Source organism: Mesoplodon mirus (assembly GCF_964341445.2).
Source record: "Mesoplodon mirus genome assembly, chromosome: 15".
Taxonomy (NCBI): domain Eukaryota; kingdom Metazoa; phylum Chordata; class Mammalia; order Artiodactyla; family Ziphiidae; genus Mesoplodon; species Mesoplodon mirus.
The window spans coordinates 86,515,800-86,543,200 of NC_138991.1; the positions used below are offsets into that span (position 1 = coordinate 86,515,800).

General features: G+C 58.7%; 2 protein-coding genes and 1 pseudogene across 5 annotated transcripts in view; 1 reads left to right on the top strand and 2 right to left on the bottom strand.

Moving 5' to 3' along the window:
* Positions 1-27,401, top strand: part of CHLSN (cholesin) — a 98,290-nt gene that overhangs the window by 24,675 nt on the left and 46,214 nt on the right. The window lies entirely within an intron of this gene.
* GPER1 (G protein-coupled estrogen receptor 1) lies at positions 13,230-14,483 on the bottom strand. The gene has a single exon (XM_082600550.1). It carries the CDS (start codon positions 14,476-14,478, stop codon positions 13,417-13,419), a length of 1,062 nt encoding a protein of 353 aa, XP_082456676.1. The 5' UTR covers positions 14,479-14,483; the 3' UTR covers positions 13,230-13,416.
* Positions 24,133-26,263, bottom strand: LOC309791630 (homeobox protein OTX2-like; annotated as a pseudogene). The gene has a single exon. The product of its transcript is annotated as a homeobox protein OTX2-like (transcript).

The following is a 27,401-nucleotide window of genomic DNA, read 5'->3' on the forward strand; positions in this document are numbered from 1 at the left end:
AGCTGCCTGCGTGTTTTTACCAGTTCTGTTACAAAGTTCACCTTTTCTGCACAGATTTGAGAAAACCCTTGTGCTGAGAGCTCTGTCCTAATGGTTCAGATATTTTTCCAGCCAAGTTATTTTTATGGCTTTTGCCCTAGACAGACAGCCCCTTGGCCACTCCCAGGCTGCAGGGCCCTGCTGCCGGCCGCCAGGTTGGTGCCTGTGCCGGCCCTTTGGTTCCCCGGTCAGTGTAGGAAGGTGGGGGGCTCCCAGGAGCGCCAGCTGCTCCGTCTTCTGTAAGACCTGGAGGGCCCCCGCCGCCCCCCGTCAGAACGTGGCCTGTTCGTCCCCACCAGCGACCTCTCTCTGCTGCCGGGTTGTACTGTGGTCTGGCTCCTGTCCACCGGCCTCTCACTTGGTCCAGCTGCCCAAAGACCAGCACGGGGGGCTGCCTGGAGGTGCTCACGGGGCACGTGTCTGAGCGAGCAGCTAGGTCTCAGGGTCCCTGTCCCCCAGGTAGCATCTTCTCTGGCCGCTTTTGCACTGTCTTCTCTACGGTAAAGGACGTCCTAGGTCTGACCGCTTCCCCCCAAGCCCTTCCCCTCGAACCGCGCTCCTCCTGACTCTCCTCCCTCCACGCGCCCTGGCCCGCGCTCCCTCCCACGTGAGCAGAGGCCTCCAGCCTCCGCCTGCCTGTCGGCCTTCCCCTCCGGCCATGGGCAGCCAGGACAGATGGCCTCTGCTGTCCCCTCCCCCAGTGCAGACCTGGGACGAGGAGGCAAGTCCTCGTTCTGGCTGGTCCGGGTCTCCCGCTGGTGCCCACACGCTCCCTGGGGTCCGGGAGGTCCTGTAACGTCCCTGCAGGCCACTACCCCAGCATCTAAGATCGTGGGAATGAAAGCCCCTCATCCCAGTGAGGACTTCGTGCTGCATGCCCCGTGCCGCTGTGCCTACTTCCTGAATAAGGAGCGTCGAAACCATAAAGGAAAGTTGAAAAAGTTGAAAAAGGGAAGCTCCCCCCTCCTGCCCCCCAATTCCGCCCTGAAAGCCCCTGGTCCCTCTGTGAAGGCATATCTGGCACAGGGACCTCTTTGTGCAGGCTCAGTTTGTAGTGTCATTTCCAAAATCATCCTTAATTTAATTTTAAAAAACAAAGTCCCCCACCTTATACAAGCAGAACACACCCACTGTGGAAAACACGGAGAACGTGGAGGAGCACAGAGCGGGGTCGGCACGTTGACTGAGCCGGGGCCTTCCTCCCGCCTGCCTTTCAGGCCTCCCCACCTCTCTTTAGCCCAGACAGTCTGTGACGTGAGTAACGATTAAACTCTCACTGGTTTGTAGTCCTTTGGCCATTTGGGGTTGGAACCACACTCTGACCTGGGGTCAGGCAGCCCCATCCTTCTGCCACGTCCCTTGAAGCCCAGGGTTGCCTCCCCTCGTCCCCGAGGGAAGCCGGGGCCGGGACCACCCCCTTCTGTGCGAGGAGGGCCCTCACGCGGCGATGGCAGGGCTGCCCGGAGCCTGGTCTCCGGGGGGGTCTGCTGGGGGGTCTGCTGTGTCCTGGCGTTGGGAGGGGGCCGCCGTCACTCCCTGAGCTTACACGTCACTGTGACCCCCTGGCCTGGGGTGCTCTCTCTGCTGAGACCACCTCCACTTCCCGCTGTTCACAGGAAGCCACTTGGTTTATCGTTCTCGGTTAAGTGAGTTGACACCACATTTAGTTCAGGAAGCTTATTTCGTTAGCAGGTTCACTCATGATTTGAAGGAATGTTAGTCACTGGTTCATCAGACCACGTACTCGAGAAAGTTCTCCAGTTTGGGGTCTAAAATACCAGAATGGACAGATGAAGCCGAATATTTGTTCGGTCTTTTCAAAAGTATTTTTGCAGTGGAATGAAAAGCTTTCCCAGGATGGAGTGTTCACAGCTGGGAAAACAGTTGCTGCTTTGAAGATGGTTTTCCCAGGCACAGCGCTCACGTCTCCCGCTGTGAGGGGCAGAAGTGGCGTCTGGTGTAAAGTACGGCCCCTGGGGGCCTTCTGCTGGCCGAGGATGGCTGGTCTAAGCTGGGCCAACCCCGGGAACATACACGGATGGACGTTTGCCCAGATGCACACCTGAGTGCGGCTGTGGAGGTGCGGGTGTCAGGACACACGTGCATGTACCGGAGGCCCTGGCCTCTAGGTATGGATCAGCTCTGAGTGTGTGCTCAGAGGTGATGTCTTAAAAGGCAAAGGAAAGCGGCGGTTGAGGTCCTTGCTCACCACCGACGCCAGGTTTGGCCCGACGATGCTGTCTTTGCGTCCTGAGCCTCTGCTGGCCTGACAGAGCCCTGCCCGTTCTTGAGGCTTAGCACGGTGGCCACCAAAGCCAGGCGCCTCCACGCAGCAGCCTGCCTGGCCTGGAGGCGCGGGACGGCTGGAACCAGGCCCCACCTGGCACGGGGCAGGGGCTGAAGTGTGTGACTGAGGGACCTGGGTCTGGGGTGTGTGTAGTGGTACCGTGACCAGGAATGGGGCGGGTGCCAGCACAGGGCTCAGCATGCAGGAAGGGCCAAAAACTGGACACAGACGGAGGCTTACGGACAGACACGTGTCAGGGCACAGGCCAACTGCCGTGACGCAGAGACCCCAAAATCCAGTGCCTTACATAGGATGGAAATTTCACAGTGCGGAGGCAAGCGGCCCGGGCTGGGGCGGCTGATTCCTGGGGTCGTCCAGGGACCCGGCTCCTCTGGCCTCGCCGTCCTGCTGCCCTGGCATACGGTCAGGGGGAGCCCACACCACGTGTGCAGTTAGAGCCGGGCGGGGGCAGACAGTGGGGGTCAGTGGCCTCATCTTCAGGAGCCGACCAGGAAGCTGCGGGCAGCCTGGGCCTGTGACTTCCAGCTGGGCGGCCTGGAGCCCAGTCAGAACAGGCACCCGTTACTGGAAAGATGGGGGGGGTGCCAGGGAAAGTGCCCGCCTTTGTCGCCGCCCCACTTCCAAGTTCAGAACAGGGCTGTGGGGTAGGACTTGGTACCGCTTGGCTCAGGTGGACAGAGGCTTACGCAGGGCGCCGGGTGGTCGTGACCTTGGGCACCACGCTTCTCTCTGACACCGTCAAGTGGAGACAGTACGGCCTGATCACACGGGGTCGCCTAGGCTGCCGCGAGGTAACGTGCTAACTAGCTGACACGGTGCCGGGAGGACACGCGTGTGTGCGGCAGCTGTGTGTGCTCTGTGGTGATGAGAACGGGAGACACGTGTGTTAACATCTGTCCTTCCTGGAGGGTGGAAGTAATGTCTGTGTAGGGGGCCTAGAAGCTGATTTGAGCAAATTTCTACATGTGTTGGGATTTAGCAGTTTTATGAATTAGTCCTCTGTTTACACTGAGTTCTGGCTGCGGGGTCAGACCCCCCAGGAGCCCCTGGCCCCCTCCCCCACTCCGTGCTGCAGAGGAGTCACAGCCTGTGTCGGTGCCAAGGTAAGTGCAGTGAGTTCTGTTGGTCCGTGTGGGGCAGACGGTGCTTTTCCACACGGGCTGCTCTTGCTCTTCTTCCACCTGAAAGAAAGCTGCACCCCGAGCCCTCCAGCCAGGCCGGCCGCTGGCCTCGCCCTGAATGTCCGCTGTGCGGTCAGCATGGGGCCCTCCACAGTGGGCTCTGTTCGGGAGAGGTTAGTGGAGCATGATGCCTGGGGGACCCGAGCGGGGTTTCGAAATGTGCCTCCTGATGGCGTGGAGGGTCCCCCAGGGCAGGCTCAGGGACCCCGTCAGCCAGGACGTGGACAGCGCACGGAGAGTGTGTGCGTGTGGGCACGTCTGCATGAGTGTGTGCTTGCAGGTCTTCGACATGAGGGCATGTGTGTGTGGCTGTGTCTGTGTGCACGTGTGTGCAGGCACACCGGCGAGTGTGGGCTGGGCTCTGGCCCTGGCAGAGTATGTGTTCCCCAGGCATGGGTGTGCGTTCCGCCCCATCTGGCTGAGCAGAGCTCCTGGCCCTGGAGCCTGGGCTGTGTAGCTGGTGCCAGGGCCCTGCCAACCATCGTGGTCCCCCTGGTGGAGGCGGGTTTTCTGAGCAGCCGGGCTGCTGGCACGCTCGTCCTCTTCTCTCTGGTCGCCCAGGTGCCCCGCGTGTCTGAAGAGGGAGTGGGAATTTGTAACTGGCAGGGAGGTTCCAAGATTCCCGTGCATGTAAACTGCGTTTTCCTGTAGTTTGTAAGAAAGACACTCATCCACGTGCCATTTTCTGTGTCTTGCTGCCCCGCGTTCTCCCCTGGCTGGAGCCCTGGGGGGCCCCCGGGGACTTGGGTGGGGCTTGGGTTAAGTCAGTGTGGTGGGCTGCTACCCCCGCACCCAGTCCATCTTCCTGCCCTGTCGCCCCTCTATTCATGTGCAGCTCTTTCTTCTCAAGCTTACCCATTTAGGGGAAATTCTTTCCTTCAGACTGTATTTTGAGGCAAAAAAGAATCGCTGTCCTTTTCTCATTGAAGTTTCTAATTCTGGGTCTGGTGTTACCAGCATCGTATCTAATTTCTCGCCTTTACTTGACCTAACTTTCAGAAACAGGTGCAGGGAGTGTGGGTTAGTGAAGGTGACCACTTTACCTGGGAAATGGTAGTGACTTTTGGTATTAAATTCTGATTTGAGCCTGGAGTTTTAAACTGAGCAGCTGTGAGTTAAGTGGAAGAATTTCATTTATGGCCGCAGACAGGCATACTCTGTATGGTGGATTTCTTTCCTTCCTTTTTTATTGTAAAGTAAGCAAATAGGAGGTACATACAGCTTAAAGGAAACCACAGCTGGGTTGAGAAACAAAACTCAGCGCCTCTTTCATCCCCCTGCTTTTCTTTAGACTTGTATCAATATTTCCTGTGATGCATCCCTAAATAATAGTTTGGTTTTGCTGGTAGTTGAACTTTACATGGTTGGAATTGCATTCTACTTTTGTATTTTGCTGCTTTTTGTTTGTTTGTTTGTTTGTTTTGCAGTACGCGGGCCTCTCACTGTTGTGGCCTCTCCCATTGCGGAGCACAGGCTCCAGACGCGGAGGCTCAGCGGCCATGGCTCAAGGGCCTAGCCGCTCCGTGGCACGTGGGATCTTCCCAGACCGGGGCACGAACCCGTGTCCCCTGCATCGGCAGGCGGACCCTCAACCACTGCGCCACCAGGGAAGCCCGTTTTGCTGCTTTTTAAAAACATTTTATTTTATTATTATTTTTTTTATACCGCAGGTTCTTATTAGTTGTCTGTTTTATACATATTAGTGTATACATGTCAATCCCAACCTCCAAGTTCATCCCACCACCACCACCACCATCCCCGCTTTCCTGTATTTTGCTTTTTGTTTTTTTTAATAGATTTATTCATTTATTTAGGCTGTGTTGGGTCTTCGTTGAAGTGCGCAGGCTTCTCACTGCGGTGGCTTCTCTTGTGGAGCACGGGCTCGTTGAAGTGTGCAGGCTTCTCACTGCGGTGGCTTCTCTTGTGGAGCACGGGCTCGTTGAAGTGCGCAGGCTTCTCACTGCGGTGGCTTCTCTTGTGGAGCACGGGCTCGTTGAAGTGCGCAGGCTTCTCACTGCGGTGGCTTCTCTTGTGGAGCACGGGCTCTAGGTGCGCTTAGTTGCTCCGCGGCATGTGGGATCTCCCGAACCAGGGATCGAACCCGTGTCCCCTGCGTTGGCAGGAGGATTCCTAACCACTGCGCCCCCAGGGAAGCCCCTGTATTTTGCTTTTCTGACTAACGTTTATTGTAAGCGTTCTCCATGCTGTTGTTATAGCTCTAGATTGTTACCTTTTATTGGCGCAGGAACATATTTCATCCATTAGGTCCTCTGAGTTGTTGGCAGGTATGGGTGATGCCCTCATAGGTGGACACAGCTTCTCTGGGGTGTAGGCCTGGGGTGGAATTGCAAGGTCTTGGGATTTGCAGGTCTTCGCTTCTGCTGGATAAGCCCCATATATATGTTAGTCACCTCTTGCTGTGTAACAAATTACTGCAAAATTCTGGGGCTTCAACGAGCGGGGCGTGGGGGTCTGGGTGGGGCCTCTCTGCACCGTCTGGTTCAGCCCTTGGGCTGCAGCCTCCCCTGAGGGCTCGACGGGGACCCTCTGCTTCCACAGCCCACCCTCGCTCCCCGTCAGCTCGTTGCCCACCGTCAGCCGCAGGCTGCCCTCCGCTCCTCCCCGAGTCCCCCGGTGCCGCCCTGCGCTCGCCTTGGCATCTTGGCTCTCGGGGCTGCTACCACATGCCCAACGTGTGTGGCTCCCGCAGACTTTCCGCGTGCGCCACACCTGTAGCCTCGCCCCTCGGCAGACGCCCGGGTGCCTAACCGTGACCTCAGACTTAGCTGCCCGAAATCCAGGTCTCCATCTCCCCGAGCGTTCCATCCACCACCTTCCCCAGAGAAATAACGGGGAATAACGTCATTGCTCAGGCAAAAACCCTTCTCTTTATTCTTTTTAATTTTATTCTGGTAAAATATGCATAACGTAATCAAATCAACCACTTTAGCCATTTTTCAGTGTCCAGTTCAGGGGCATTAAGTATACTCTCACTGCTGTGCAGCCATCACCACTGTCCGTCTCCAGAACGTTCTCATCTTCCCGAACTGAGACTCTACCCCCATGAGACACGGACGCCCCCTCCCCTCCCCCAGCCCTGGCCCCCACCCTCTACTTTCCATCTCTGTGGCCTTGACTCCCCCAGAACCTCGTGAGTAGAACCACACAGTGTCTGTCCTTCTGTCTCTCATGTTCCACGTCTCTTCCGTCTGGGAGTCTTGTTGAGCCCTGTTGACTTCAGAACGTACCCAGAGTCCAACCGCTCTCACCACGCCAAGGGCTCCCCTCCTGGTCCAAGCCCCCAGCCCCACTCGCCGCAGCGGTCTCTCCCTGCTCTCTGCGTCCCCTCCTTGGACACGTTGGACGCATTCATCCAATTCCCCCTCCCCCACCCGCAGCTGCTGCTTTCGAAAAACTGTTAACGGCGTTTCCCAGCTAGGCCTGTGGTGGCTTCACGCTCCATCACTCACATCCCCTGTTTAAAGCCTTCTTCCAGAAATTGGTCGGGGAGACCCCGGCCTTTCCGATTTTCCATGTCTTTGAGTGGCTGACTTTTACACATGTTGCCCAGTGCAGAGGTTACCACGGTTGTCAGGGTGGGGTGACAGGACTTCTGGGGGACCTCGCTGGACTCGCTCAGCGGGACGTGCCCGGCAAGCCACTCTTCACGCCCAGGGAAGGTATGGCAGCTGCCCTGGGGAGAGTTCTGTGCTGTGGCTTCAGGGACAAGAACCGCTGCTGTTGACTCTGTGAAGGGTGAAACTAGCGACCTGAAACCGTGGCTGCTGTGATTTTCTTCATTTCTGGGCGGTTTACATTGTTGAGTCGGCAAAGACAACTGTCCTGTCTGCTGAAGACTGAATGTTCTGAGCAGGGGGTGGGGCCCACCTCCTGTCTGGTTGGCTGTGGGAGTTTGTTGTGACCTCCTTGGAAGAGCCCAAGTCTCCTGGGGGCGGGGGACCCACATGTGTCCGGCGGGGGGCGGCCCAGCATGGGACCGAGACTCCCTCCATGTAGGGGCCCAGCCCATACAGGAGGCCTGAGTCGTGCGTAGCCCTGTCCAGACCAGGGTATGGCCCACCCTCTCCCGGAGCTCGGGCGGCAGGAGGTGGGTGAGTGTAGTAGTGGGGTCCAGGCAGAGGGAGCAATGCGGGAACAGGGACTCTGCGTGAAGAGCCTGTTCCCTCTTCAGAGACCTCGTGTCCGATGTCCACTGTCCTTGGGACCAGCCACCTGGACAGACGGGGACGGCGCCCTTTCTAATAACTGGGCTCTCCAGGACTCCCTACAGCTGATTTCTTGTGATAAGTTTTAGATCGATTCCACCCACTTATAAAGGCTTAGAATTACAGTCAGGTTTTCATCCACTTTTGTTCTCTGTTCCTTTGGCCTTTAAAACCCTTGTTCCCGGATGAGGTCCCACCCACTGGACATTGGCAAAAATCAGATGAACTCAGAGCAGCTGACCTTTTCTGACGACACTGAACTGGGCGTTGAAGGCAAAGGCTCCAGCAGGTGCCCGTGGGGCACATGGAGCGTCCTGGGATGGAAGAGCCTTTCCCAGCCTTTCCCGGCCTCTCCAGGCCTCGTGGTGCTGTGTCGGCCTCAGCGCCTGGTGTTGAGGAGCCTGGGCGGGTCCTGCTCTGATGGCTGTTGCCCCCACTTCCTGGGGACCCCTGTCTTGCGGACCCACATCTGTTCCCTGAGGGCCTGCTGGTTGATGCAGGCTGCATCGGGCCTTCTGGGGCCTGCAGGATGTGCCAGCGGGCAAGGTGGGCTCAGAGGCTCAGACACCTTTGACCAGGAGGCTGGTGGGCACTCAGTGGGGAGTGGGGTTGGCGCAGGTGACTCTGCCCTCCTCCTCCCCCCTTCCACTGTCCCTGGAGTCCTCCAAGCTGCGAGGCTAAGTGCCAACATCATCTTCAGACAGGCCTCGGTGACGCCCCAGAAGGGTGCTCGGCAGGCAGGTCTCCGTGATAACCAGTGATGCAGGAGATGTTCAGACAGACGCTTCACCTGGCCGGAGAGGAGGCACTTCTGTGCGGCCGCCGCGCCCCGGCTCAGGAGGCGTTCTATCACAGATAGGAAGTCACTGGGGAGGAAGTGGCGCAGGAGTAGCTGGGACATGTCTATTTCCCGGGGCTCTGAGCAGGCTGCCCCGGTGCCAGCGCCCCGGCGAGACGGCGGTTGGTCTGCGCCCTTCTGCTCTTGCGCCCTTCCTTCGTGCCACAGAGAGCTGGGGGTGCCTGGGGAGGCGGTGGGTGAGGGATGCCTGGCCCCGCCCGGGTGCTGGCCGCACTGCCAGCCCGCAGGTCCCTGGGTGTCCCACAGAGAGTCGTCACAGGGACAAAACCGGCCTTCGTGGCTTTGTGAAGCGCCAGAGCATGACCTAGTAAATTCAGCCATAGTTTTTACTGAAGTCTTTTTCCCTTTATTTTTGATTTAAAAACATATCAAAAGACACCCCAGATGATTAGTTTCCCACTGTGGAAAAGAAAAGAAAACTTGGATTACTAGGCAGTAAGGAAAAAGAGAGAACTTTATTGAGAACACTTGCAGTACACGTTAGCGGAAGCTTCTCAGGTTCCAGACGGCTTAAACCTTAACATTTCCAGGCAGTGCAGGCTGTCTCCCCTTTGTGGGCAGAAACGGACCGTGGCATCGAGTCGCGTTGCAGGGCTGAACGTCCAGCAGGGCAGGCAGCTGTGAGAGAGGACCCAGTGCCGCGCCCGGTTCTTTCCAGGAGCAGCTTCACTGAGATGCAGCTTACCTACTGTCCCTGCCCCCTTTTCACTTGGGTGCGACAGTGATTCTCAGGGGCTCACAGAGCGGTATGGCCGTCATGGGTCACTAACGGGAGACGCTTGCTTCGCCCTGTCCCCGTTTGCAGCCCCTCCCCAGCCGTCCCCCAGCACCGGGCACCCACTTCCTGCTTCCGGTCTGCGGATTTGCCAGCTCTGGCGTTTCACGTCAGCAGACTCACCCAGTGCGGTCCTTTCCTGACTGGTTCTCACGGAGCACTGTGTGTTCAGGGCTCCCCCGTGTTGCAGCAGGTGTCAGTGCTTCATGCCCTCCCGGGGCCAAGGACCGAGTTGTATTCACCTGTCGACGAACAGCTGGGTTGTTTCCACCGCCAGCTACCGTGACGGGAGCTGCCGTGGACACTCATGCACAAGTGCTTGTTGGAGCATCTGTTCCAGCCCCTTGGAGTGTGCACCCCAGCGTGGAATTGACACTGCACACACTTGTCCCAGCTGCTTTGCCGCCTAAAGTGCTCGTGCGTTCTCCCTCTGTGTGCGTCCCCTTAGCGTGAGGACATCTCCTCGCGTCCCTGCAGTGGCAGCGCGGCCCTCGGTCTCGGGGAGTCGAGTGTCGATGTGATACTTTAGTCTACTGGGGGGTCCACTTCCACCAGCTGACCCCCCACTTGTAGCATTTTTTCTTCCTGGGACCGTCCTCCCCAGGACCACATTCTGCTCTAGCTGCTCGCCTCCTGACCGTCCCTTAATTTGGAGCAACCCTCCGCCTCCTTCGTCTCTCGTGACGTGGTGGTGTGGGTGGAGGCTGCCTCCTGCCCCTGTTTTGGACCTGGTGGTGCTTCCCCCCCATTAGATTCTGGCTGTGATCCCGGATTCGGACGTGGGGAAGCACTGCCTGCCCTGGGGTCCGCGTTGGGACGCCCATTGGGTGGGCTCCTCGGAGCCCCGAGCTGCGGGCCGTCCTGTCTCTGCGCTCTTGGTCACTGTTCCCCATGGTAAAGTGGTCGGGCGTCCTGCTCCTGGTCCAGCGAGTGCCCCTGCTTTAGCCACGTCAGGGGTCTCGCCTGTCCCAGGCTGCACAACGGTCGTGTGTGACGAGCCCTCCAGGACCCTCCGCCGGGCCAGTCAGCGGCCTCTGCTCTGAGCAGGGTCCTTCCCGTCCAGTCACCCACTCCTCCCTTCAGTCCTTCCTTCATTCCTGTGGGTTCTTGTAGTTACTTCATTGCTCAGTTTATTTAGGTGATATTTATATGTTTGTTATCGGATGGACTCGTGGATTCTCATTTTTCAATAGTAGATGGTTACTTACCCATCTAATGATCTCGATGCTCAAACTGCCCAGGTCGTCCAGTGGGAACCCTTGAGCTGGGTCCCTGTGTCCTGGTGATGTGACCCTGTCATTGTCCCGATGCTTCTCGCCTCCTGGCGGGACACCCTGTCCAGGACCCCGAGGCGCTTGCCTCCTGTGAGGGTATGGGTGCTGGAGGCCCAGGCCTGGGCAGGGCCGGCTGGGGAAGGTACGGCGCCCGTGGCAGCGTGTCCACACACAGCCCGTCCGCGTCCGAGGTGCTCACGCCCAGCAGGCACACGCACACCACACGCCCCCGTGCACGTTCCTGCCACAGACACTGGGGCTGAAGCCCGAACTCCAGTTCCCACCCGCTCCCACGGGTGCTCGCTGCCTGCCCTTCCCCCTCCCGTCTCCGTGTCCATCAGGGCAGCGCCCTCGCTAATGTGCTCGGTCATGGTGGTTTAGGGTCGTCTCAGAGGTGCCCCCACACCCCGGCCAAGAGGGAGGTTAGGGCCCAGCCTTCCCTCCGACGGGGTGGGTACACAGTCCTCCCGCCAGGGCCTTCCCAGGCTCGGGGCCTCCCAGGCTTGGAGCAAGTTATTAAGCACAGAGGACGTTAGGAAGTCGCATTCGGTGCTGACGCCGCGCCTTCCGTGCTGGCTGCTCCCCACTTCTGTGCTCTTGGCGGGGTGCGGAGAGTGTCACCGCCCAGGAGAGCGGGGTTACCGGGAAACAGCAAAGCCATCGGACGCCTTGACTTTATCTTGTGCTGCTCCAGCGAAAACCGTGAAACCAGCCTCCGCTCTCAGATAAGCGCTCCGAGAAGGACGTGTGTGCGCCGGTGGGCGGCTGTGCGTGCTTGGAGCCCGCTGGGGGCGCTGAGCCTGGCTCTGCCCCCGGAGCCAGGGCTCTAGGGTCTCGGGTGAGAAGGGACTCCGGGAGCACCTGGTCCGGCCTCTGGCTCAGTAAGAACCCCTTCTGGTTAAGTCACGGCCTCTGCCTTGTACCTGCCTTCCAGCCATCCCGCAGCCTGTCTTCCCCCCGACGGGCCCTCGGAGCCGTTGTGCCGCTGGTTTTGCAGATCAGGAAATGGGCTTCCAGAGCTGAGTGGCGGGTGCTGTGTGGGGGCCCATTTGACTCGCGTCTCTGCCCACAGAGCTCTCGAGGCCTCCGTGCTTGCTGGGGTGTGTGTCAGGTGTGAGGAGGACAGGTTTGCTCTGTGATCTCAGGTGAACCAAGGATCGCAGGATGGAAGCTGCCTCTGATTAGCCAGCGCGGGGTGGGGGGGTGTTCTGTGAACACCCAGCCAGCCCACGGAGTGAGAGCTGCCCCGTCCCTGATAAACACTTTGGGGCCTCGGTCGGATACAGTTCCCACCCAGATATCCTGATGTCAGGCACCTCTGGGGAAGGACGGGGACTGTGACCTCGGGTGGCTTTGCATGGCTTCCGCATGGTTTGCTCCTGCCTGTTGGAGACCAGGGGAGGCCGAGCACACAGGGAGGGGGCCTGGTTCCTGGCTGTGTCGTTACTGCTTAAGGTTTCCAGCGGTCAAGTCAGACTCTTGCGGCCGCGCGTGCACCTCCTGGGTTTGCTGGAGGGTCAGGGACAGGCCCTGTTCACTAACGCACTGTCTGTCCCTGTCCCAGCCATCACCACCCTCCCAGCGGGGACGAGAGCAGGCGTGCACTTGATGGAGCCCTCAGTGCCGGGGCTCCTGCGGTGGGGACTCGCGGGGGTCGGGGAACTTAAGAACAGCTCTCACCTCGTAAGATGCGAGTCTGCGTGGAAAGCGAGGCTTCGGTGGGGCTTGAGCCACTGGAGACGGCGCTTGCTGAATGCAGATATTTCCTTGGGACAGATACTCTCTGTCGGAGGTTTGCACTCATCGAGAACTGTTAAAACTAAAAATGGTTCACTTCCTGTCACTTAAACATTGTTCACCGTCCTCCCGGCGAGGCCAGCCGTGTCCCGTCTTGGTTGTGTTTCTGGGGAGGAGGGGGCCCTGGGCAGGGCGGGTGGGCCCAGCCCTGCAGAGCGCCTAGAAGAGCGAGGCTGTGTGGTGTGTTCGCAGTAGAGATTATCCTGGCGCCCAGAGAGCGTGTGGCACCCATGTCAGGCACCGTCCAGGTGCCAGGAGCGTCCGGGGCTTGGGCTGGAGTCCCCAGAGTCCTCCGGGCAGCGAGGGCGCCTCCAGATGGTACGGAGCTTTTTCTCGGTGAGGAAGGGGTGGTCCTGCTGCTGAGGCTCTGAGTGCCCCACCCCCCGGCCCCTTAGGGAACTGCTCAGGTGGAGAATTCGGAAGAACCGGCATGGCTGTACTTTATTGACAAAGACTGGACATTCCCAGACTCATTTGATTTTCTTTTTTACGTTTTGACGAGAGGGGTCTGCGTTGTCATCGTTGTTGTTACCGCTGCGTTCACCCCACCCTTCAGGAGGTGCACAGCGGCGTCCCTCCCCAGGCTGGCGGGAGGTGCAGGGCGCCCGGTACACACACACGCGCGCGCACACACACACACACACGCAGGCGCGGAAAGTGTTCCTCCACCTCCAGTTCACGTCAGCTGCGTGAGTTCTGTTCCTCTAAAATGGCAAATTTATGGCACGTCTGCTTTGAAACGAGGGTACTTCATCCCAGTGTCCCCGTCCTGTTCGCTCTCGTTAGCGGGTGTCAGAAACGTCTGCCACGTGATCCAGCGTGTGCGGGGGTCCGTGCCCCGTGCTCATGACCCAGATGGATGGACAGCTGTGTGTGTGAGTCGCCAGCGGGAGGGTGCCTTAGGGCCGTGCGGGGCACAGTGTCTGGCCCTTCCTGCCCACCCCCACCCCGCCCCCCCTACACGGCACTGCTGAACTTCACCTCGGCCTGCTCGGTGCTGTCCGGGACCACCGCCTTCAGGGCCACGTGGCAGAAGCGGTTCAGGGCAGACAGGCCGGTCTTCTGCTCCATGTAGAGCCGCAGCTTGTCTCGGAAGGTCTCCCCGAGGAAGCTGTAGACCAGGGGGTTGAGGCAGCTGTTGGAGAAGGCGGCCAGGTTGACCACGTGGCCGGCCAGCGGGTGCGCGTGGCGGGGGGACCGCTGGCAGGGTCCGGCCCCGGGCGGCACGCGTTGCAGCAGGTGTACGCTGATGAAGACGTTCTCGGGCAGCCAGCACACGAAGAAGACCAGGACCACGGCCAGGATCATGCGCAGAGCCTTCTGCCTCCGCGGGCGAAGGCCACGGTGCCGGTGCGCCGTCACCAGGACCCTGACGATGAGCGAGTAGCAGAGGCCGATGATGGCGAAGGGGAGCACGAAGCCCAGCGTGACCTCCAGCCACTGCACCTCCCTGACGTCCGCGAAGCAGAAGCAGACGTCCTCGCTGTGCCGCAGGTGCACGGCGGTGAAGGGCACCAGCGTGGCGGACACGGAGGCCATCCAGATGAGGCCGCAGCTCAGCCGCGCGCGGGGCTTGGTGCGGAACGGGCCGCAGCGCACGGTCTTGGCCAGGGCCAGGTAGCGGTCGAAGCTCATCCAGGTGAGGAAGAAGACGCTGCTGTACATGTTGACCTGCAGGAAGAGCGCCATGAACGTGCAGAGCGCGGTCATGTCGTAGTATTGCTCGTCCAGGTTGAACACCTCGATCAGCGAGTCCGCCACCAGGATGAGGTCCGCGGCCGCCAGGTTGATGAAGTACAGGTCGGGGACGGTCATCTTCTCCCGGAAGCGGAGGTTCACCACCAGGATCAGGAGGTTGCCCACGAAGCCGATAGGGAAGAGGAAAACGGTGTAGAGGCAGGACAGGAAGAGCCCGAGGGCGTACTGCTGCTCCGAGAGCGCGGCCGAGCCGTTGGCCAGCGCGCGGGCCAGGCCGAGGCCGCCGGAGGAGCCGTTGGAGGCGCCCGGCGGCGTCTCCATGCTGGGCCGGGCGCCCGGGGGGCCAGCCGGCCTCTCAGGATTTGCTGCAGGGCTCCCAGAAACCGTTGTTTAACAGGAAATCCCTCTTGAGAAGGAAAGGGGATGCTCTTGGAAGTGAGCCAGGCATCTGTAAAAGCGGAGCAGGCCCCAGGGGCACTTGTGCAACCGGAGGTGGAGGTTGGCGCCTGGCCTCTGGGTCTGCGTCCGTGTCCACGCCACACCTGAGCCCTCACTCCCGGGCACCTGGGGAAGCAAGAGCAGAGGATTGAAGCCCGGCGGCTCCAGGCCTTGCTGATGACGCGGGACGGGTGCAGCACACGAGCGCGCAGGGCAGGCCTGGACGTGTCCCCTCCGCTTGGAGGGCCAGCCGGCCCTGTGCTGGAGCAGGGGAGTCGAGCGCAGAACACGGCCCGTGTTCTCTCCCCAGGGCTCCCAGGGCCACTGGGTCTGAGTGCGGCTGGCGGTGACTCGTGCTCAGGCCCGCCGGACGCAGCTCAGGAGGGAGCACGGCTGGATGTTTGCGTGGAAGCCGTAGGAGGGTTGTGGTCAGGAGACAAAATAGTTTTATTTCGGCGGCTGCTGAAAGAGAACTAAGACGGGAAGGGGGAAAGCGGCCTTTTCTGGAAGGGAGTGGGCCCAGCACGCTTGGTGAGATGTGGAGCAGGGTCCTTTTTCTTACAATAATACAGATCAAAGAAGTCTAGCATTTTTGGCTCACCCTAAGTTTGGGAGCCGAACATGGAACTGTTTTCAGAACACGGAATGAGAGAACATGAGAAATAAAGGTGGTCATTGTTTTAGAAAATAAGATTTGAATTTTTTTCACTGTTTTGACAAATTATTGTAAAACCGCATGTATTTCTCTACTGCTGTTTGCAACCTAGAAACGCTGTGACTTGGAGGCTGGGGAGAGCAACCCTCCCAGACCTCTGCTTCTGACCGTCTCGCCCTGGTGGCTGCTCACGCGCTCGGCCTGACATGGGCTCTGCTCAGCGCGCTCCCCAGAGGCTCTGCGGCGTTGACGGGGGCACCCTGGGCAGGGTCTGTGGTCTCGGGCATCACGGCTGGGGAGGGGCAAGGTGGCCCCAGCTTTGTGGGGCAGCCCCGTCGGCAGGGCCGGGGCGGGGGAGCCTTAGTGACCGCCTTGGAGAGTTTCTGCCTCTCCTGGGAGGTGGCCAGGGATCGTTTTCAAAGTTGCCAGAGCAGCAGGTACTTACTGACCTATTGCTTGAAAATAGAGTTTCTAAAAAAAGAGGAAAGAGATTAATCGGGACCTTGGCGTCAGTTATTTTAAAAGGTTTCAGTAACCTCTGCTTCACTGGGGTTGATAAACTGGATTTTACTAGTTGTGTCGTGTTCTTTATTCATCTTTGGTAGGTGATCCCAATTTGAACCACATAAATGCCATTATTCTCAGATTCCATCTGTAATGTTTAAAGCCTCTGCTTTTAAATTTCTCTGTAGGGGCTTCCCTGGTGGCGCAGCGGCTGAGAGTCCGCCTGCCGATGGAGGGGACACAGGTTCGTGCCCCGGTCCGGGAAGATCCCACATGCCGCGCCGCGGCTGGGCCCGTGAGCCATGGCCGCTGAGCCTGCGCGTCCGGAGCCCCTGCTCCGCAACGGGAGAGGCCGCAACAGTGAGAGGCCCACGTACCGCAAACAAACAAACAAACAAACAAATTTCTCTGTAAGAAACGCTTAGAGTATTTGTTTTGCTCTTTAAACGTGGGAATTTTGGAAAGTTTTGGACTGATTCTCAGGAAACTCCAAGGCAAGCAGAGCCCTTGAGACACACCTGCCCTCCCCTGTGCTCGTTAGGTGTTGGCCGTCACTTCTTTCCCGGGTAAATGGGTCTTTGATCCTTGACCAATGCTGTTTTCATGGTGGTTTGATGAAAAGATAAGCATAAATCTTACTGCTGACACACTTTCCTCATGAAAGTTGGCCACGAATTTACAAATAGAAAGTTGAGTATAAAACAGTCAGGTATCATTTTGTTTCAGACTGCCACTGCTTGTCCAGATCTAGAAAAATGAACCACATTTTTGTAAGATCTACGAGGTGAGTATCTTTTATATATTAAATTAATCTCGGGTTGGCAGGCGTCCTCATTGAGGGAGTAAGGGAAGCGCCGCCGTCAGAGCCCTGGCAATCTTCTTGGAGAAAGATGCTTGTTTGAACAAAACAGGACGGAAAGCAGCTAGCATTGTTTTCAGCCAGCGCCATGAAAGACCCTTCCTGCTGAGCCGCCCTCACTGAAGGTGCCCGGTCTGTGCTGCACCCAGCCGGGACGTCCAGCCCCATCTGCCCGGCCCACCTCCATCCCGGCGCCGACCCGAACACAGACCCAGAGCCTGGGTCACGCTTACCTGCGCTGCCGCTGGCCACCTGCGTGTGTCCTCTGAGCAGACCCATCCCCCGTCCCTGGGAGGGCAGCTCAGCCAGCCTCTGGGATGCCCTCACAGCTGGGGGTGGCAGCGATTCTGGACTTGAGGGTGGAATCGGGACCTTCACGGGACGCTGGAGAGGAGAGTGGAGGCTCCGGAGCCCAGCCCGTTGTCCTCGGCAGGCAGCCCTGTCGATTGTCGGTTGGTTGGCCCCTGGCGGCCGCAGGCAGGCTTTATAGGCCCGCAGCTGGCGGGCGGGCACCTCCCACAGGTCCGGATGTAACCCCTTTTTTGCTGGGCCTTTTTCTCCCCCTCTGTCACTGAGCTCAGTCCCACCAAAGCGTCTTCAGGGAAGTTTCCAGTTGAACAGCTTTTCTCCACCCACCGATACAAACCTCTTTTTAAGTTTGAAGGGACTGTAAATGGGTCTTACTTATCGTTAGATAAAAACCTATCATCCTCTGTTGAAGCTTACATATTCTTGCTTGTTTTAGCAGTGGACTGCCTTTAAAACTAAAACTAGATTTCCTAAGTTCGGAGAGTAAGTATGTGAATTATACATAGAGAATTTCACCTAGGAGTTTCACAAGACACTTGTAGAAAGAAATGTAAACCCAGCAAGTAGCAGGTATTTTCGGCAGGTGAGCTCAGAGTCGGGTAGACGAGTGGCCTCCGCTCCCCTTCCCTTTGCTCCCGAAGCCCCTGGAGGTGCCTGTCCTGCAGGTATTGCCTAAGACCCCTCTTTCCGCCAAGGCCGCCGCCCTCCCGCTGTGTGCCTGCCCTGGTGCCGGCAGGACCGGCCTGACCCCACTTCCAGTGCCGACTGACCATGCGCCCCACCTGCCGGCGGATGGATGTCACCATCGGCCTGGAGAGGCTGGCAAAGCCGCCCCAAGCGTCCCCGGACAGGCTCAGCTCGGGGCCGAGAGCTCTGCAGGCCCTCGGTGCCCTGGCCGCCGGCGAGAGCTGCGTGGTTTTCATCAGCACTGCATTTTAATCCATCTCCTACCTTCCTCTTGGGTGTCCCTTTTTTCACCTCTTTGGTTTCTGAAGCGGTGAGACTGAACTCCGAGTGGATGAACGAAGCACACCGCTGCAGGGTGAGCCCCCGCCTGGTGGGACCCCTGAGCCCCGGGGGGCCAGCTCGCTGCGAACCTTCCGCTCTGTTCCCAGCTGAGTGCACGTGAGCCTGAAGGTGTTTTTTGAGCGATGCTGACTTAACATCCTTTCAGATGCGTGCTTTGGGAAACGTACACGTTTCCACAGAAGACAGTGTTGCATTTTTCATGGAAAAATACTCATGTTCAGGGTCCGTTCCAGCTGTGCTTCTAACAGGTTCGCGTCGTAAAGGGTGGCGCGGTCACATAACTGGGGCTGATTGGGTTTTGGACCTGTTTCTGGCCACAGCTGCACACGCAAGATGGCTTTAGCAGTGGAAATGCTGGAGACGCCATTTGGAGAGCGACGAGTCATGAGAAAGTCCAGTTTCCCCTTGAGTTAAATAAACGACTAAGACACAACTTCAGACCCTGAAATAGCCGGGTCACGTCACTGACGCACAGCCGCTCCCTCCGGGCAGGGACCACCCCTGCAGCCCCGCCCCTCGTCCGGGTGTCTCCGAACTCACCTGGGGCCGATGGTCCCGGGCCGAGTTGGGGCTGCTAGGCCGCGGGCCCCCTTTTCTCGTGGCCCCGGGTGGGTAAGTAATTGTCAACCCCCCTGCAGCTGGTCAAGGTGAGGGCCAGCCCACGGTGTTGGGGGGCGTCAGGCCACTGAACCCCAGCCGATGTGCGCATGGGCAGGGCCCAAGAGGCCTCGTAGACGTTTTCGCGAGGCGAGGACCCCGTCTGTACACTTTAACATGCAGCCTTGAAAGAGCGCCTACTCTGCACTGGGCGGCGTGGCGCCCACCGTCTCGGAACCCTCCGTGAGCTCCCCGTCAGGTGAGGCGGTAGGTATCCCCGGGTACTGAGGGCAAAACCGAGCTCAGAAGGAACATCCCGGGGCCTCGGAGCTGGGGCTCGGCCCGTCTGAGGGCCTCTGAGCCCGAGGTCTCCTGTCCTCGCCGGGAGCTTCCCACGGTGGCCATCGGCCTGAAGGGTGCTCGTCTTGGGGCTGAACTGCAGTTCTTGGGATCTTCCTGTCCATCCCCGAGCTGGGTCGGCGGGGGGAGCCTGATCCGGTCAGCAGCCGGGTGGTGCCCCTCGCCGCCCCCGCCCCCGCCCCCGCCTCACGCAGCTCTCTGCTCTGCGTGGGGCCAGGGGGCGGGGCGCTCCCCTCGCCGGGCTCCTCCTCGCGTCTCGACACAGCCGTCGGGCCCCTGTTGGTGTCACGAGTCCCGGTCCTGCGCGTGCGCAAGTGCGTGTGCCCGACAGCTGCCGGCCTTTCCGCGGCCCGGCCGTTTCCTGGAGGGCAGCCCCGTCGTGGGAAGGGTTTGCTGCTCCCCAGCCCCAGCGCAGGCGCGCATTGCGCGCATGGCCCCGCGGTATTTACGGTATTTACGACTCGAGGCAGCGGCCCAGGGCTCGGCTGATGTTGACTCTCAGGCAGCTGGCTCCTCTGTGCCGTTGCCAGGAGCCTCCTGGACGTTTCCTTTTGGCCTTTGAGAAGGACCTGCCGGCGGCGACGGGAACAGGGGTCTGCCCAGGGAGGGGCTGTCCCGTCCCTGGGGGCTCTGGGTGGAATGCTCTAGAAGGCCAGGCTGCAGGCCCAGGTCCTTGTCCAGCCCCACGCTAGTGGCCCCATCAGTGTCCTGGGAGGGGCGAGGAGCCCCAGGAGGTGGCTTCCCACCCCGTCAGTCCCGCTTTATTCCGCACACCCTCTCCTGGAGTCAGGTGCCCCCCCCACCCCCCACCCCGCCGCCAGAGAGCCCGTGTGTTTGCTTAGCTCTCGGTTGGCTCTGGAGCTCTTTCTCCGGCTCTGTGTGTCCTGACGGGGTGCAGGATGCGGGCTGAGTGGACCAGAGCCGCGGGGACGGGGACGGGACGGGGGGCTGGGGGCCTCGACCTTCCAGCGGTCGGCCCCGCCCCCCCTCCAGCCAGAGCAGCCCTTTGTCCGTGTCCAGCTTTGTTTACAGAAAGGCTCCTGCTGCTAAAAAGAAAGTTTGAGAACCACCAGTTCACATTCTTGTGGCGGGTCCTAAGATGGTTCCTTTAGCCGACATACTCAGAAACGCAGTGTGAGCGAGTCCTCCCCTTGGCCGCCGTTTCTTCAGGAGCCTGCGCGCTCGTGGACTTGCCGTCGCCTCGTCTCGTTCCAAGACTGGCACGCCGTTGGCGTCTGTTACTGTGAACTGATTGATTGAGGTCCTTTCCCTTCTGGCCTGCACTCCTGACACAAACCAGAGAAAACTGGATGGACTCTAGGCAAGGGCTCTTCTCAGGTGTTGGCACCACAGGCCGAGCAGCGGGGGGACCTGAAGGCAGGGGGGCTGGGGAGTCCATGTGCTGGCCCTGGGCCGGGAGGGGCCATTCCCCGGGCGCTGGGAGCACAAGGGCTGGGCTTCTGGGAGGCTGAGCACGGCCCTGGAGGGGAGGGGCCAGGTCTGGGTGGCAGCCCCTGGACTCTGGCTGAATCTGCCTACGGGGCACGAGCGTCCTCGGAGCCACAGGCTGAACCCACCCCCGCCGCCCCAGCCCCCAGAGGCGGCCTGTTCTAGCCCCGCCCCATCCGTGAGCAGTTGTGACAGTGCGCGGAGACCCTAGGATGGACCCGTGTATTGAGGCTGCTCTGGACCCCGACTTAACAGAGCCTGAGCACAGCTCTCCAGAGAACCCTGCCCGTCCTCAGGTCATAGCCTGACGCCCAGGTAAACAGAGTCAGTACTCCGTAAGGACGGTGATACTGAAACACTCAACAAGGAAAATTTCACGTCCAGCATAGGGTGGTAAATGTGTCACACGAAGAAGCAGCCTTTCCACGTCGGCCCCGACGCTGCGTGTCCTGCTGATGGTCTGGGTGGGGGGCGGCTCACCCCTGACCCCCAGCTCTGTCCCTTGTGGGCATGCTGCATGGGGTCCATGGTAGAGGTTTCATGAATGTGTGAATAAGTGACAGAGAAGTAGTAGATGTCATTATACACCTGTCTCAGCTGGGCGGTGGGCACCACCTAGTGCGCCCCAGTGTAGAGGCTGTACCGGGGCCGTGGAGGTGTGTCAGTGCAGCTTCATCAGTCGTGACACCCGGAGAGGGACAGCTGTGCCTGTTTGGGGGCAGGAGATAAATGCAAAATTTTTAAATTCTTCGTATTTTTGTTGTGAATCTAAGAACTAAAAAAACCAAGGCCTTAATAAAAAAAAAAAAAAAAAACCGAAGCTGTCAAAGGTAGAGGTTTCATAAAGCCAGAAAGATGCCTTTCCTTTGCATGTCCCTGTTCTCTGCTCAACCAAGAAAACCGTGATGTAAATGCAGTAAGACTGATGGATATAAGCTTTGGAATAAGGCTAATTAGCCTCCCTTGGATTTTTGCGTTTCCTATGTTACTAGCCTTTCTGCACATACTGTCGAATAGAACTGATGAGGCTTTTGAAACAGCTTTTTGCCGGTCTATCCAGAGCTCCTGGTGACGGGCCCCCGCTGTCCGCCGGGTCACGGACAGCGTGACAGGTGTGTGACGGTCACCACAGGCTCACACCCGTCGTCTTAGTGCTGGACACCTGTGCCTGTGGGTGATGTCCTCAGACCCCCAGTGATGATGCATTAAAAAGACAAAACCAACGTTTGTTCTTGCTGAGATCTGTGCGGCCCCCGCTTCCTGGCAGAGCTGGAGGTCAACCAGCCACGACCGTTTAGGGCCAGGGTATGACAAGCCCATAAAGTTATTTGAGTAATGTTTTTATCTTCAAGATTCCTTCCTTGCCCTTTGGTTGGGGTAGGGGAGAGATGCTGGCCAGCAGACAGGCTAGAACCTTCCACCTGGTCAGGTGTCAGCCCGCACTTACTCCCCACACCAGCCTCAGGTGTGAGTATTGGTTTGGGCTAAGGTGTCATGCTTTTGCATAAACTGAGTTGAAAGCCAGAAAGCTCGTTTTCGGTAAGCACCTTCTGGACAGCCCGGCATCCCTGTTGGCTCTCAGCACGCCTCTCTGGGTTTCTGCAGGGCTGGGAGAGTCCCCCGCTGGCCTGTGTGGCTTATGTCCATGGGCAGGGGCTGCTACTTGAGCCCCTTCAGGGGGAAGCTGTTGCCGGCCTCCCCGGCCTGCACCTCTGCCAGAGATGCTCCGACACTCAGCAGGGCCCAGCCGCACGGCTGTGGGGAGGAGGGTGGCCGGGAGCCTGCACAGCTCTCGCCAGGCTGGGCCAGCTCCGTGACGTTCCCAAGCGGCTCGTCCCTGGGGGAGCCTCCGTCCCTCTGCAGCTCGAGCCTGGCCTGCTGGAGGAGAGCCTTGTGGTAGGGGAGGTGGAGGGCGATGGTGGTCAGGGCGACCAGGAACCACCCGCTGAGCGGAGGCCACGTCCCTCTGGGTAGGAGCTGCCCGCCTGGCCCGCTGGACGCCGAGCAGGACGAGGAACGCCGGCTGCAGGACGAAGGCCAGGCTGTCAGCAGGTCTGCCTGACACAGCCTGGTTTCGCAAAGCTCCCCAGATGTGCCCAGCAGGGCCGCTGCCCCCGATGGCCGCCAGGCCAGCCCCTGCGGACAGGACAGAGGGCGCCACGGCAGGAATGCGAATGGCATCGCCAGCTGCACGTCCTGCGTGTTGAAGTAGCAGATGTTGGACAGAAAGGAGAGGGTGGCACAGCCCAGGCCGGCCGTGGCCGGGAAGTCTGGCCGGCTGATGGCCGCAAGCGGCAGCATCGTCGCCAGCAGGCCGGCTTCTGGGCCCCCAGCCTGGCGAGGCCCCGGAGGAAGGTGGTCAGGTTAAAGAGCCCACGGGGACAGAGCCTCGGAGCCGCGAAGCCGCAAAGCCAACACGACACCTTGCGCGGCTACGACGTCCTCGCTGGCTGTGGACACGCGTCATGGGAGCCAGCTCTCACCAGGGGGACCTGGGCTGCCCTAAGTTAGGGACGCCCTGTGACCTCATTGGAAAGCTTTCTGGGTCCTACCCTGATTCCCGAGGAGGGTGGGCGGCCATGGGAAGTGGTGGATCCCGGGCAGGTTCAAGCTGGGTCCCACTGGAGCAGGGTGGGATACAAGGACCCCCCGGGACCCCCCCTCCCCCAGGACCTCCCTCCACCTCCCTCAGTGCTGATGGAGCGCATTCTGGGAACCAGTATAGCATGTGCGCCGCAGAAGGGTTCAGTGCAAGGTTTCCAGGATGGGGTTCAATAATCTCCATTTCCAGCCCGTCGGTGGATCCTGCGGGTCTCATGGGGCCTCTGCCCTCGTGGAGGGAACGAACAGCCAGAGTCCACGTTGCTTGAAGGCAGGGTGTCACCGCCTTAGGACCCAGAGAAGTTCTGACCAGTTCTGGCCTCTCCCTGGGGATGGGGGCTCTGCTCAGGCCTGAGTCCTGGAGAGGGAGGGCTTGAAATAACAGTGCCCGAGGGCTCAGCCTTCCTGGCTTGGAAATCATTTTGTTTCCATGTAAATGTCTCACCTCCGCAAACTTTAAATTGATGAGGCAGGGAGAGAGTGCTGCTGTTGTTCAGAGGAAATTGAAGGCAATAAGCTGGAAACCATTTCCACAGAACACTGAAGGTGGGCCGGCTCCACACACGGGAAGGGCCGCGGCCAAGCTGCACAGGCCCGGCGTTTGCAACGGCGTTCTCAGGCACACTGGCTGCCTGACTGCAGTCTCTGCATCCATGGGTTTGCTGTGGCCCTCCTCCTTGCTGTCTCTAGCACACGTGTGTGCTTGTACACACATGCCTGTACACGTGTGTGCAGCGCTGATGCCCTGCCTGAATGCTGCTTGGTGTGCTGGCTTTATTTTGACCCGCAGAGAACACTGCCCACGTCCTCACCCTGCTCTCCACCCCACGCGCGGGCATGGGGGGTCTGGACCCTGGAGCCGCTCGTTCCCAGGTATGTGTCTGGCTTTCTCCGTCCGAGAGACACAGTGAATAGTGATGTTTTCCATGTGCCAGCGCTTAAGGCCGTGAGCGATTGCCAGGATGCTGGGTGACGTCAAAATTAAGATTGGTGACCAGACTGAGAGGAAATGAGTTGGCCTGTCTCTTTAATTAAGGCAAATTGGAGAAAAGATCTCGTGAACATCGACCCCAGGTCAGAAGACAGCATCAGGCTGTCCTGGTGTCTCATCTCCATGACGGCCGGCGTTTCAGGCCCCTTTGGGCACGCGCCTTGGTCCCTGCTGGTGGTGTGCAGTCAGGGCCACGCAGCTGTGGCTGTCAGCTGTCACCTGGCCTGGTGGCCGGGCAGGGGGAGGGTGTGTGTCCGAACCTGGCCCCAGAGTGCCTCCCGGCCTTCCCTCCAAGGCCGGGGCCTTCCTTGGGTGAGGGGAACCCCAGTTTGTGTGTGTGTGTGTGTGTGTGTACGTGTGCTAGAACCATTTTAATATAATTATACATATCTGCCAAATCCAGGAAGAAAGGTTTATGCATATATAACTTTTCCAGTTAACATCTGCAAGCATAAACAACGATGATCTCAGTTTATAAATTCATCGGGGTCAGAGCAATTGACCAATGTCTCTTTACGGCTAGGCTTACCAACAGCAAATTACAGATGAATTACTGTCCTTTTGTTTCTCTTCTCTCACTCTCCTTGTCCAGAGACATTTTGTTGTAAAGTTTCAGTGCAGCTCACCTCCAGCCAAAGGTAATCTTTTTAGATAAGTACTCAGTTGCTCTGAATTTGCTTGTAATTATAACCCATTCAATCACAGAAGAACCCCTGCAGAGGTGGAGTTCAAGTCTGCATACGATAACAGGAGATCACCGTTTTGAAGTCTAGCACAGACTGAAAACCACAGGTGTACATTTATATAAGATGCACGCTGACTGTCTCTTAAACCACATATTGAGTTCTTGTGAACATTATTCTTTAAATAAAGCAGTGCGTCTATAGGACAGTCAGTCGCACAATTCACACAGCCTGAAAACTTTTCAGTGCCAACTACCAGTTGTTGGTCGTGAAACGTGAGTGAGCTTGAGACACTGTCCATTCCTAAGATTCAACCAAGGATTGGCTGAGACGTTGGAACACCTCTGCTTAAGAAGGCTATGTCCTTCCCTCCTTTCCCTCACAATTTAGCTTTGTTTGTTTATTTCTGGTGGTATTTGGTTGCACGTGGCTAGAATGCTTTCGATCACTTTGCGAATCAGTAAAACCAATGATCTAAAACTATGATAGGATCTTAAGTATCAAATGGTTTGTCCATTTCAGGTAGCTGGTTGGCAGGCCCCTCTAAGGCCTTTCATTTTTCCTTCTATGCCTCCCGGGACATTGATCAGAAGATGAGTCTGAGCATCATACCATCTAACTCTTTTAACCAATGCCTGGCTAAAACTGGAATGTCCAGCTCAGTATATTTAAAAGTCACCCACAAAAAGAAGTTCTGCAGGTCCTCACAAAACCTGGAATTTCCACGAAGGTGTCTGATCTTTACGATCCAAGCAGTCAGCATTGAAGTTAAGCTTCCAGGAGGCAGTTTGGTCCTTTTAATCCAAGCAATCAGTGGTTGAGTTAAAACCCAAGCTTGAAGCTCCATATCCCTGCGTGGAAAGAGAAGCTGGGGACCGATTGAGATGGCTGGTGACTGCATTGGTACCCATGGGACTGAGTGTGGTCCCTGGTCCAGGAAGCTGGTGATGCATAGGGGTCAGATAAGATCCACAGTCCACGCCCCCAAAGTAGGAAGTTGAGCCAGCCTATCCTTGACTATAACCTGAAGCCTGAGTATGGGTCGTGGGATAGGACCTCTGCCTGCAGGAGGAAGAGGTGGACGAGGGATCTGACGGCGCGGGGTGGGGGCGGGGGGATGGAAGTTGGGCTCCAGATAGACACAGGAGCCCTGCTGCTGGAAATGGCTGGGCCTGAGGTGCTAGAGGGGGCAGTGAGCTGGCCACTTGTTCCACCCTCTGGACTCACTTCCCGAGCAGGAGCCGTCCTCTTTTTGGCAGGTCTCACTTTGTTTTGACCTCCATTCTGCCGTTGCTGCTGCTGTTGGCGGCACTCAGCTCTTCAGTTCTCAAACCACACCTGTACCCTGGACTCGGGCAAGTTGATTTTCAGCGCCACCTCCCCCCACATGAAGACATCTGGGTATCGGGTCTCAGCAGAGAACGCTTCCAGCACATCTAGCTGCGCCCAGGTGGACGTCATCCTCTCCCGCCGCTGTTTCCGAGGGGTGGCCGGGTAGCCCACCAAGGGGCGCAGCAAATCCATGCCCGAAGTGGTCAGACTCAGCCCACTGACTGCATAAGGCGGTTGCTTAAGATAAGACATCGTGCTAAGGTTGTTTGGAGGGGCAGAGTCGGCCCAAATCCGGGGGACCCAGCCGGAAGGTCTCGCTTCACCCAGGGTGGACAGATTCAGAGTCCTGGTGGGTGGGTTTGGAGTGGTGGAGCTAAGGCAAAGCAAACAAACAGAGGTGCTGGTTTACCGCTTCAGAGGACGCAGCTCTTCCACGTTCCACCACTAACTTAAGAAGAGCGAACCCCAGCTTTACGGCATCGTCTTTCTTCCCCCACACCGTGAGCTTTCTGGCGGGGGGCCGTGGACGTGGGGTCCACAGATGGGAGTTGGTGTCCTGGCGTGGCCGCAGCTTGTTGCGCCTGGGCCACCTGAACTCTCGGGTCCTGGCCTCCCCATCTGCACGGCGGACACCAGAACAGCCTCTTCCTAGGCTTGGTAAGCTTCGCAGACAGGAAGACCCCGCAGAGCCCCTTGCCAGGGGTGGGCGCTGGGGCGCTGGCTTCCCCATCCGGCCAGCCCACCCGGCAGGGCTCCGTTCCCTCTCCTCCCCAGGCACGCGAGCAGAGGGTAGAGTTCGTGGCTTCAAGTACCTTGCAGACCCACATGGATGCCCACACCTTCCTTTGCTTTCAGAATCCGGCCCGGGGGCCAGGTGTCCTGGCAGGTGGGACCTGGGACCTGGCTCCCTGAGTCCCTGGTCTTGGAGGGCCCACCTGGCGCAGCATGGTGGGTCTAGGGGCTCCGAGCCCTCCTCCCAGCGGGGCCCCGGCACACACACCTGACCGAGCGACGGCCTCCTCGCCAGCCGGGCTGACCAGCTGTCCTCAGCTCCATTTCTGGGTGTATTTGGGAAGATAACATGAAACGCTGGAGACATTTTCTCCGGAAACTGTCCACGGTTCCATCCCACGCCCCCATTCCCACCCCTTTATAGCCTGGGATCCACTGTTGCCTTGAGGGTCTCCCCTCCCCTTCACCCCCAACGAGAAGCGGGGGGACGGGGCACGGAGAGGGGTGGGTGAGCTCTCAGGAGTCGGGGCGCCCACCATGGGCAGACCCGGTGGTACCGCTTTCTGCGCGGATTTGCTCCGAGCTGACAGTGATCCACACGAGGCGGTGCAGGCGAGATCCCACCTTACAGCTGAGCTGTGAGTCAGAGCGATGACGCGGGGGTCGCTGGTGGCGTCCAGCCCTGCGCCTGGACTGCCGGACCCG

What these genes read in the sequence shown, in the direction of transcription:
- GPER1 (XM_082600550.1), bottom strand. Translation starts at nt 14,478, where the DNA reads ATGGAGACGCCGCCGGGCGCCTCCAACGGCTCCTCCGGCGGCCTCGGC.